Source organism: Nannobrachium achirus (genome assembly GCF_963921795.1).
Source record: "Nannobrachium achirus genome assembly, chromosome: 2".
Lineage (NCBI taxonomy): Eukaryota > Metazoa > Chordata > Actinopteri > Myctophiformes > Myctophidae > Nannobrachium > Nannobrachium achirus.
Window position 1 is genome coordinate 17,907,645 of NC_137811.1, and position 12,168 is coordinate 17,919,812.

At 44.5% G+C, this 12,168-nt stretch overlaps 1 protein-coding gene across 1 annotated transcript in view; it reads right to left on the bottom strand.

Moving 5' to 3' along the window:
* Positions 1-12,168, bottom strand: part of LOC308296816 (rap guanine nucleotide exchange factor 5-like) — a gene marked incomplete at its 5' end in the record, with an annotated part of 127,330 nt that overhangs the window by 61,428 nt on the left and 53,734 nt on the right. Inside the window, 4 exons of the mRNA XM_080740144.1 lie at positions 351-451; positions 1,767-1,916; positions 5,995-6,073; positions 6,987-7,017. Coding sequence (XP_080596270.1) covers positions 351-451; positions 1,767-1,916; positions 5,995-6,073; positions 6,987-7,017 — 361 coding nt within the window. The remainder of the gene's footprint in view (positions 1-350; positions 452-1,766; positions 1,917-5,994; positions 6,074-6,986; positions 7,018-12,168) is intronic.

Consider the following 12,168-nt stretch of genomic DNA (forward strand, 5'->3'; position numbering starts at 1 on the left):
CATACCTGAATGCAGCAGTCAAGAGAATTGCTTTGTTCAAAATCTCTGAACTTGAATGCAGCATCTTATGTTGAAAGAATTGCCCTCACTGTGTAGAATTCCATGCCGTTACGCCACATCTCCGGTATTCACTTGATTATGCTTAGTTCATTGTGGTATCAAGCACCGAAAATTTTGCTTGGAGGTCGGCTATTTTCGACATTTTCACCAAAAAGGCCCTTTTAGACATTTCAGGCCCTGCCTCTCTAACATTCTCTGCACGTCCCTGCCATTCAGTATCAGCGGTGTATTCAGCAGTGTATTTCTAAGCGTTCTGACTGAAGTGACTCATCGATATTATGTATCATTACCAGGGCCACTTCACTCAGGTCCTTTCTGCACACGTGCAGCCTGCCCACCGGCGTCAGCCAATCAGAGTACAGCCTGTCATGTGGCTGGAGGAGCAGCCTCCCTGCAGAGAGAGAGAGGGAGAGAGAGAGAGAGAGAGAGAGAGAGAGAGAGAGAGAGTGGGAGACAAGGGGAGGTAAACGTCACAAGAACATAAAATAACTACTGTGTCTGTGTATCTGTGCGTGCGTGCCATGTGTGTGTGTGTGTGTGTGTGTGTGTGTGTGTGTGTGTGTGTGTGTGTGTGTGTGTGTGTGTGTGTGTGTGTGTGTGTGTGTGTGTGTGTGTGTGTGTGCGTGCGTGTGTGCGTTCTGGTCCAGAGATAAGTGGTCCTCCCACCAGGCTCCACAGTGGGAAAGCCAAGCAGTTCGCTAACAGATAACAGCCCATGATGTGACATGAATCAGGCCTGCATCCCCCCCCTCCCCTCTCCCCTCCCATATGTCTGCAGAGGGAGGTTTATTTATGTAGCAGGACATATGTGAGACGGCTGGACGTTTGAGGTCGGTTTTCGTGCGATTACATTCTCAGACATTCTTCATATCTGGGCCCTGACATAATGGTCTATGGTTGCTGTCGGGCAGAACCTCTTATCTCTGACTCCATATAATAACCTTTTGTGTGTTTTTTTCATAAATGAATGCTATACTTTATCATACAACGGCGTCACACAAAAGCAACACAAATAGCAGATCTACAACAAGCTTGAAACGCGAATCGCGGCGGAAAACGGTGCGTTTTGAGCTTATCGATCTGCTACTTTTTTGCCGTTTTTGGGGCTCATGGTGAAAATAAGAACATTGTAATGTTCTTATTTGATCATAAGACCAAAGCATCATATGATGCTTTGTAGCATGATATTGCATCATCTGATGCATCATATGATGCAGAATGCATCATATCGCCACTGTCGGGCAGAAACCTCGTATCTCCAAGTTTCAAATTTGTATTTTTTTTCGCAAAGCAAAGCCCTGCTTCATCACACAAGGCCGTCGCACAAAAGTAGTGAAAACAGCAGATCTACAAGCACACAACGCCTCGCGGTGCGAGGCATTGTGTGCTTGTAGATAAGCTGTTTTCACTAGTTTTGTTCATTTTTAAAATGATAAATACAAAACAAACGGTTTTGGACATACAAGGTTTCCACCCGACAACGACGATATGATGCTTTGTACCATGCTGAAATACTAAAATATCTAAAAACACAGATTGACCACAAAACATAACTCAGGATTGTGTTGATCTGGTTGTCCCAGAGGTGAAGTGGTCCTATATGTTAATCCTCTGGGGACCCCCCAAAATGATTTGGGGACCAGAAACACAGGTTGAGAACCAGTGCAGTAGGTAGTAGTGCAGTGACAGATGGTTTGTGCATTTACCTCCAGGGTAGGTGATGGCCACCAGCACCAGGTCCTGCTGGGGGGTGTCCATCCTCTCGGCCAGGGTCTGCAGCAGCTCCTGGGCCTCCACTCCAGCAGGGACCTTCATGCTCATGTAGGAGTCCATGCTCACGTACACCTGGCACAGCACTGAGGAGGAGGAGACCACGTTACACTGTGTAGGAGTCATGTTCACTGAGGAGAACAGGGACGTGCAGAGAATGTTAGAGAGGCTAGGGCTGGGCGATATGGAAAAATACAATATCACAATATTTTCCCAAGCTGTATCACGATACACGATTTTATCACGATTCTTTTTCACGTTGGTTTTTCATGGTTATTTTTCAAGTTACTTGACAAAAACTAGACTCTCTGGGTTCCTTTTGGGAGGTCTAAATTGAACTTTACAAGTATGTTCTCTGACAGTATACAAATGAAACCCATTTGGTTTCATTTAAAACAACCAACGTTTCGACTGTTGTCAGTCTTCCTCAAGGTTTAGAACCTAGAGCAGGGGTCTTCGACAGGGGGTCCGGGACCCCTAGCTGGTCCTCAGAGTTACTACAGGGGGTCCTCCAAATCTTTGTGTGATAGAAACTTTTTTCTCCTTTCCAACCACCCTAACCTTCCCTAGCATACCTAACCGTCCCTGCTTCATCTCTCTCTCAACTAAGGGGTCCTTGGCCTGGAAACTTTGAAGACCCCTGACCTAGAGAGTCTAGAGAGGCAGGGGCTGACATTTCTAAAAGGGTGGAAATATCTAAAATAGCCAAGCCTCCAAGCTCACAAAACCTCGCGCTGCGACGCGCTGTGAGCTTGGAGGTCGGCTATTTTCTGTACACTGAACATGATCAAGTCAATACTGGAGATGTGGCGTAACAGATTTCAACACAGAGAGGTCAATTCTTTCAACATAAGATGCTGCATTCACTTTCAGGAGAGTTTGGACAAGGCAATTGTCTTGAATGCTAGCTGCCTTCAGGTATGGCATGGAAAGGGGGCATTTGCATTTCTTTCACCATAGTAAAAACTGCATTCATGGTCTGGAGAGGGCACTTTTTTACAGACGGTTAAAAGGGCCTTTGATGTCTATGTGTGCACTTGCCTGGAGGAGAAGACAACCATGGGTTAAAATATTGTCTAGGGAGGGACCACGGTTGTGGGGTCTGGGGGGGGGGGGGGAGGGGACCCCCAGCCCCAGGGGTCCGTGTGGGGGTTCCACAAGGGGAAACAAGGGGGTTAATCAATGCGCGATTAATCAGTCATCATATCGGCCAATGTTGGCCTTAAAATGCAATATCAGTATCGAACCGACATCAACATAATATATTGTTTTTAGCCAACATTTTATTTCTTTAATAGTTGTGTTTGAGTGTGAGGATGAAAAAGCCTTTTGTGATCATCAAGGCTGCAGATTCAATCAGTGTGTTCTGTTGGTCACATGGGTGCATCCCTAGAGAATACTATCACTGCTATAGGACATACATCTGAGCTGGCCTTGAGTGTTGGTTCTTTGCAGCTTCTGAAATGCTTGTTAAACGATATTGTCACATATTCCTTTGCATCTACGTTAAACTAAGATACTCCCAACGGATTTTAACATGCTTGCAGGATTATTTTTTTATTTTTTTTAAAAGAAGGAAATAAAGGCGCACTTCTTCCCCTGCACCGGTAGCCATGTTCCATGATTAGAATTAGCTTTGGTTTGCAAAACATTCACTTCCCCTTCGCTGTGAAGTTTACAGCTCTGCATCTGAAATCCCTCGGTGCGAGGCGTTGTGAGCATGTAGATAAGCTATTTTCACATTATTTATCTGCGGAACCGAGTCACATTAAATGTATACCTACAATTCCAAGTGCTTGCCAGGGTGGGGGTCCCCAGTTCAAATATTTTTATTTTGGGGGTCACGGCCTAAAAGGTTTTGAGAAGCCCTGGTATAGACCAATCACCCACCAAGGGCATAGACAACTCATTCTTATGACTTCCTATCTAGCCAAGCATTATAAACTATATGTTTTTTTTAAAGAGAAAACAATAAAAAAATACAAATAAACGAATATTCGACTTTGGTGAACAACGTCGAATAGTGACTTTGATATTCGAATATACGAATATTTGGTGAATGCCCTACGCACTGAAAGATAACTGATCGGGCCATGAAGTTGTCATTGATCGCAGGCTAAAATCTTGTTGATAGTGTCTGTGTTTTATTTTCATTTTTATGGCAAGGTCATTAAGAAATAGTTCATGACATGAACGCAAACAAGATTACCAGCGCGGCACTCGGCGCCGCGCTGTGAGCTTGTATATCTGCTATTTTTCAATAGTTAAAGCATAAAATAATAATACACCATACTGTGTACCCGTTCTAAATGGGTAAATTGCAATAAGGAAGGAGTCAGAAGAGAAGAGCGCCATGCTGTGAAGCAGAGTTTATCTGTCTGTATCAGGTCTCCATGGACGTAGGCTACATTATTGCTCTTGTGCCGTGGCCACTTTCCAAGGAAAACATAATTACACTTGCATAATTGAAAATGTATTATATCAGATGATATTAAATAATATCAACAAAGGCTACGTTGTCTTGGTAACCTCTCAGCGGTACCAACAAACAGCTGCTGCCCCGGTCGGTTTGTTAGCGCTGCCATGGCAACACATGCATTTTAATATGTCATGAGCATTGATTTGGAACGGTGATTAAAACACATAAACCCTGTATACTTCCTTGACCAGGGTCCCCCAGGAGTCTGTACTTGGGGGCCCCCCTCTTTCCTTCCCTCAACCCTTTTCACATCAAAGTCCATTATTAATTCGTCATTTGAGCCGCGGATCACCATTTGATGAGATTAGCCTCTCAGACCCAAAACGTAGAATATTTTGTTGTCGTCGGATATGATTTTGTCCACAATTCTGTGCTGTATTCATGTTGGTGGTACCATATAGATTAGCAAACACACTCTATGTGTCGTCATCAATATATCCTTGTTGTTTTGGTTTTCCAGGAAAAGACAACATCTAAAATATCATTCCAGCTACCGCATTCAACACAAGTTGAGCACATGACATACTGTAGTGTGGTCAACAAACTTAAACATTGATTTTGATGTTATGGGTCTTTATATATCGTCACTGTCTGGCCAAAACCTCTGAACTCCATTTTTGAGTTTCTTTTTTTTTTTTTTTGCATAAATCAGGGCTATTGAACATCCTTTTACAGCTGAGTGTTGGTTATAATAATATTGAACCAATGTAAAGTAGTAAAAAGTGCTTGGGACAAAACCTCCTAACTCCACACTTTCTGCCAAACCAGCTAACTACACCCGATTGGTCCTCTCTTATTTTCATAAATAAGTGCTATTGAACACCCTTTACGTCTGTGTGTTGGTTAAAATAATATTGAACCAATGAAAAGTAGTAAAAAACCCTTCGGTCAAAACCTCCTAACTCCACTTGAGCTCATTTTCCCGAAAATGAACATTTTGGAGTTAGGAGGTTTCGGCCCGACAGCAGAGATACTGTATGTGATATATTTTATAAAAAGGAAATGACTCAAGTCATTCAGAAGTTTTCCTTCCTTCTTACTCTGAAGTAATTATTTGAATGGCAGCTTTTACTTCTACTTCAGCCATTATCAAAACGTGACTTTTCTTTTGCTACACTCACTCCACCCAGGTCTGTTTTGTCACTGACTGAGCGATTGCTATTGTTGTTCTCCTGGCCGTGGAAAGTCCCTGTGGTGCAAACAAACAGCACGCCGCAATCCGACAACAATTTTGGGAACTACGCATGAGGCGGCCGGGGAATGTGTGAAGAGAGAGAGAAAGAAAGAAAGAAAGAAAGCTATTTCACCCAGGGGTGTCGCACCAAATTCTGGGCCACAGGCCCTTGCACCGAGTGCCGCGCTGCGAGCTTGTAGATCTGCTATTTTTGAAAAATCTTGAAATGTGTGCAAGTCTTTGAATATTTCAAATCTTTCTAAGTTTTTTTTTAAATCCTTCGTTTCTTTCAGTGGTGCTCAAAACTTTTCATGTGAAGGACCCCCAAAATTATATGTATTTGGCAGCGCTGTGAGCTTCTATATCTGCTATTTTTCAATAGCTAAAGTATAAAATAATTTCAGGCCCCTCCACCTTGGGCCCTAGTAACTCAGTCCCATTAACCCCTCTCCTCCCCCCCCCCCCCCCCCCCCCCCTCCTTGTGACGCCCCTGATTTCACCACTCACTCACCTTCCCTGGTCTCCCTCTGTGTGCCTCTGGGCCGCAGCCCGTTCTCCTTCGGGCTCAATTGGTGGAAAGGAGCTTTGCTCTGCATGGGAGGAGAAACAAGGGGGAAATGCATGGCATTTCAGCGTGAAAATTCCCGCCTGTACCTTTTTCTGTTCCACCCTGCAGAGTTATGGCTTTAACAGGAAGTTCAAAATATATAAGGACAATGGGCTCCCGATGGCATGCGCACGTACGGACAGTTTGTTTGAAAGGAGTTAACGGCTGCATTCTTTTCAGTTTCAGTTAGAATGCAATCCGTCATCGTACAGGATGAGACCATCACTGCGGCACAATGAGGCAAGGATGCTTAAGTGTTTGTCATGACACAAGAAAGTATATGCAATTTGTAAGAGAAACACCTAGGCCGCTACTAGACGGCCTTATTGTATATAGGGGTGATTTCCAAATGGTAAACACTTTTATCAATATCTCCAATGCCCCGTAGCCCGCTACTAGACATCCTTATTGTATAGGGGTGATTTCAATATCTCCAATGCCCTACAGCATTTCGATAGTAGACTAGCTTATAATATTATGTTTTAAAAAAAGAATGTTATCTCAGCCCCATTTTCTTTTTTGCGGAGAGTCCTTCGCGTACCACCAGAGGGGGCCTCGCATACCACCGGTGGTACGCCTACCACAGTTTGAAAACCATTGCCCTATACAAAGTCAAAGTGCAGTAACTACACAAAAACTCAAACTAAGAATATATATAAAAAAAAGGGTTTAAAATTCAGGTTCTGGAAATCCCAGTTGGAACTGTTACCCCCGCGAGCCGATTCCTGATAAGCGGTTGAAGATGGGTGGATGGATGGATGGATGTTTCACTAATTGTAATCTGTTCATTGGGTAATTGTTTATCAAGGCTGATTTGAATCTTGAGGCAATTAAATGCAGTGTTGTGGTACTTTGTAGGGCAGCTCAGTGTAGTATTAGAGGATATAAAGTCTTACCTTTCTGTTTGGGGAATATTCATCCGTAGTACTTGGGTGGGTGTGTAGGGTGGAGGTGGGAGTGGAGTGGAGGTGGTTGGAGGAGAAGAAAGAGAGAAATCATGTCAAATTCTCCATCAACTATACAAGCATAAATCCACATACTAGACATTTTTGACCACAAGCTACCCTATATATTTTCTACAGATGTACTATAGATAGATGTACTATTTTGGTTATTTATGAGCGGTGCTATAACCGCTCCTACATCTGGCTTTGTGTGTAGGTCCCTATGTACGAGTGTCCGACTGTCCACGGTATGAGTGTCCGCATAAGCACGGAACTCCATGTATGGAGATAACTGACGCCACGGACAGAACAGCCCATACAGGAGATATGCATGCGTGTAGTTACATATATTGACCACTTGAACCCTAACGTCCATATTCGGAGAACTTTAGCCAAAAATAGCAGATCTACAAGCTAGCGCGAGACGTTGTGAGCTTGTAGATCAGCTATTTTCGGCAAGGAGGTTTGGTGTAGAGGGGAAAAAGAGCACACTAAGTACTGAGTGAACGATCAAGTTCATTAAGTATTGACGGTTCAAGTGGTTAAATATCTGAAAACACAAATTGACATGTTTGTGCTGTCAAACGATTAAACTATATGGAATCTGGAATTCTCTATGGAATCACTCTCTCAGCTAAGGGGTCCTTGGCCTGAAAACGTTGAAGACCCCTTAGTAAACTTGACCCGAGTTCACTCTGTTCTTGGTCCGCTCTTCTTTCCCCGTCTACAGCAAATGTCTTTACAAGCTCTCAATGGGTTGTGTTGCATTTCTGTTGAATATTGGAGATCCCATAGGTTTCCAGTGGTAAAATACCCTGATAACTTTCCTTTTAGAAAACACAGGGACACCAGAGTTCATGTGGTTACACATACATTCCAGTATCTTGGACCGCAGTCAGTCAGTCAGTCCCTTTCTTGTCTATTACTATTATGAACGCTGCGGCGGCGACGCGGTCCGGATGAGAGTGCTTTGTAGCTATTAGACCTTCCAATCTGAAGCCGTCAATTAATCACTGCTGTTCTTATCAAGCAAAGGCCCCGGGACTCTGTGATGGATGGAGGTTCTCTCCTCCCTGGAGCATTAGCCTCCCCTCTGCAACTCTCTCTCTCTCTCTCTCTCTCTCTCTCTCTCTCTCTCTCTCTCTGCAACAATGGGCTGGTTGGCTGGCACACCGCCCACCCTGGGGGTGGGCGGTGACTTGCTTCCCCCCACTCACGGAAGCAAGTCACTCGCTGATGAAACATGTGGGGGTATCGGGGGAATGGGGGCCATCATCTAATTCACTCTCATCCTCTTCCCCCCCTCCCTAAAAAAGCAGAGAAATGTGTTGAGCGTGAATGTCAACGAGCTGCGTGTGTGTGTGTGTGTGTGTGTGTGTGTGTGTGTGTGTGTGTGTGTGTGTGTGTGTGTGTGTGTGTGTGTGTGTGTGTGTGTGTGAGTGTGTGTGTGACTGTGGTGTATTATATAACGCTGCTATATCAGGGCAGAGTCGAGCAGGGACATACAGAGAATGTTAGAGGGGCAGGGGCTGACATTTCTAAAAGGGCACTTTTGGTGAAAATACCGAAAATAGCAGACCTCCACGCGTTGTGAGCTTGGAGGTCGGCTATTTTCGGTGCTTGATACCACACTGAACTAGGCATGGGTTTCTACATAGAGAGGGCAATTCTTATTCTTTCAACATAAGATGCTGCATTCAAGTTCAGGAGAGTTTGGACAAGGCAATTCTCTTGCTGCCGTGGAATGCAATTCTCTTGCTGGCATGGAAAGAGGGCATTTTGCATTTCTTTCACCATAGTAAAAACGGCATTCATGGTCTGGAGAGGGCACTTTTTTACAGACGGTTAAAAGGGCAGGGGCTCAAGCCCCCTTTGATGTCTATGTGTGCACGTGCCTGGAGTCGAGAGGAAGGGTGGTGGTGGCTGACGGAGGTTTTTGGGGACAGGAGGAGGAATGGAGGGGGGGGGGGGACTGACAGAAAGAACAGAGGGGGTTGTGCGGTGTGTGGGGTTGATTCTGGAGACTGTTTGTCTTTTATCGGTGAAGCTCTTTGAAAGACAGATCATCATTTAGTCACCGGTGGACAACGAACCACTCTCTCCGTCTCCGTAATATTCCTCCTTAAAGGAGTAGTTCACCCCCAAAATGCCATTTGATTACAATAAATGTACCCCCATTGATTCCGGATGGAGACCCAAATGCATTTGGGTCCCCACCCCACATCCAGAATATCAATGGGGGTAACAAAAAAATATATATTTTGAACTCAAGTCTCCATGGCGTGAGAAATCAATAGGAAAAAAAGTCATTTTGGGGGTGAACTATGCTCCTTTAAGCCCCATTTAAACTTTAGTTTGACGCGGGCCCAAAATAGCGGGCATGCAAGCTCACAAAGCGTTGCGTCCTTCACCGGTTGTGAGCTTGTATATCGGCGCGCAACACCGTCGTACAACGGATCATAAATTAGCCTTGCTAAGCTCCTCCCGAGACCCTTAATTCATCTCTGAGAGCAAATGATCACAACGGCTTAATGGTCGACTGGGGCTTGTTTCTCCCCGGATTACAAAGAGAAAAGCTTTGACTTTAACAGCCAGTCCTGCTTGGCAGTGGGTTGCCAGAGAGGTCCCAGCCTTCCTCGTGTCCTCCTGTTTGCCCTGGCTGAGAGAAATTCTTAAATAGTATACGGTAGATTTCTGCCAGTGACACCCACACACCGCTGTGACACCCATGACCACCGCACTAAGAGAGAGGGTGCTGGGGATGTACAGCACCCTACTGGCCCTGTGTATCAGCAGAAACCATGTATCTCCATATTTCATATTCCCCACCTTAATGCCATATTTTATATCGTCACTGTCGGGCAGAAACCGAGTTTCAAATTTGTACGTTTTTTTTTTCGTAAAGTAAAGCCCCGCTTCATCATACGAAGCTGTCGCATAAGACTTGTGAAAATAAACGATCTACAAGCACACAACAACGCCTTGCGACGCGAGGCGGTGTGTGCTTGTAGATCATGTTAGAGCTTGTAGCTCATATTAGAGATTGGAGCTCATATTAGGGATGCACGGTTGAAAGTGGTATGTGAGTATAACTGCTGTGATTCCAAATTTACGACATACAAAATATACAAAATGAATAAGACCACATATCTTCTGTGTCGGCTGGAAACCTCATACTGTATGTCCAAAAATGTTACTTTTCTGGATAGATAAAAAAACATAGATTGACACCTCAATCTGCTACTTTTGATGCTTTTGTGTGACCCTAGTATTATGTAGTATGTGGTATGATCAGTACTGGGTGGATTTACGAGAGAAAAAAACTAACAAACAAAGGCAAAAATTAAGAATATGGAGATAAGAGGTTTCTGCCCGACAGCGACACATATATTTATAGCAGCAGCGATGTCAGGAGAAGTGATCTGTGTGGGCCTTTAATGGGGGCTTCAGGCAGCCTGGCTGGATGGGGAGGATGATGAGGATGGCCCTGGGAGACAGCTATAGGAGCAGAAGGGGGGGGGGGGGGTTGGGGGTGTGTGGCCGAGGGGGCGTGGTCGTTGTGTCTGGAGACTGGCGTGACAGAAAGGCCTGGCCTGTTTACACGCACAGGTCAAAGTGCAAGCCGGTGCTTATCTTCATTAAGCCTGGGTTCAACGTGCAGCGGTAGCAGAGCACAGCTATAGGCCCCCCTGTGTGTGTGTGTGTGTGTGTGTGTGTGTGTGTGTGTGTGTGTGTGTGTGTGTGTGTGCGTGTGCGTGTGCGTGTGCGTGCGTGTGCATGCGTGCGTGACGGGATGCTGTGACCAAATGGGAGGATGGTGTCTGAGGCAGACTGCTGTGGTGTACAACTGTACAAAAAGAACATTATAAATTATCGCGACCGTAGGTCGCAGTTTACTGTCAGAACAGTCACAGCCTGTCTGTATCCGGCCGGCCGGGTAACGCCTGACACTGTGGTTCCCCTGACACATCACTGTGACATCACAGTTGACATCACAGTGATGTCAGATACTCAGAGCAGGGATCTCCATACAAGAGATTGTATGTTGTGATGTCATGGGAACCACTCTATGCCCATATATGGAGATCCCTGATGTCATCAATATTAAGCACATATCTAACAGGACTTCATATGGGAATGCCCATATATGGAGGAAGACAGCCCACATCTGTGTGGCTGGTTCAGACCGATATCTCCATGTATGGTCATAAAATGGATTGTATGTATGATGTCAGATGTCATAGACATCATAGGATTTTCACATAACGAATAACCGAGTAAGCATGTTTGGGGTCTCACAGCATATCTCCATATACAGTACAGGGATCTCCATATAACTGGTCCGATATACATCACTGGCCAGACGGCCAAGACATGAGGGCGAGGTCGCTTGTCGCCCTGAGGCATCTTACTAGTTTAATATTTTGTAGCGGAGTGGCTCACTGCCTCACCCTGATGCCTTCAAAAGTCTACAATCTCCCTCAGTCCACAGGGATATCCTTTTGGTCTGTGGTTAAGATGTTAGACTTTCATGTGGGAGACCTGGGTTCCTTAATTAATATCTACAAAGTAACTATAACTAAAGTTTTTAAATAATTGTATTGGAGTAAAAGTACAATATTGTATTCCGTAAAAGTAAAAGTATTGGAAATTGGAAATAACCAAGTAAAGTAGGCTACAAATAACTCAAAATGGTACTTAAGTACAGTACTTAAGTAATTGTACGTATAGTTACTTTACACCACTGGTAAAAGGTTTACAGTTTTTATTGTTCATTTCATTAATGAATACGTTTTACTTTTACTACTTTAAAGTTATACTATGTAACTTTTTTTATAAAACATATCTTAAAATTGTCCTAACTATTAAATCGCTAAAGTTTTAGAACCCCCACTCTGTTAATTTCAGCTCCCAAAGCCTTTTCTTTATATGTGTTCTACTGAGCCCTGGTGGCCGTGACCGGGGCTGTTTTTCCCGGCATCATTCTGTACACGTGTCTCCCTACCGGCCAATCAAAGCCCAGATCATACACTGCTGAGCTCTTCAGGAAGTACACTGCAGTGTTTACACTGGGCTAGGAGTCTAGCATATGTAACTCCCCAACCGAGGCTCGTAGAGGGACACGAAAGACCTC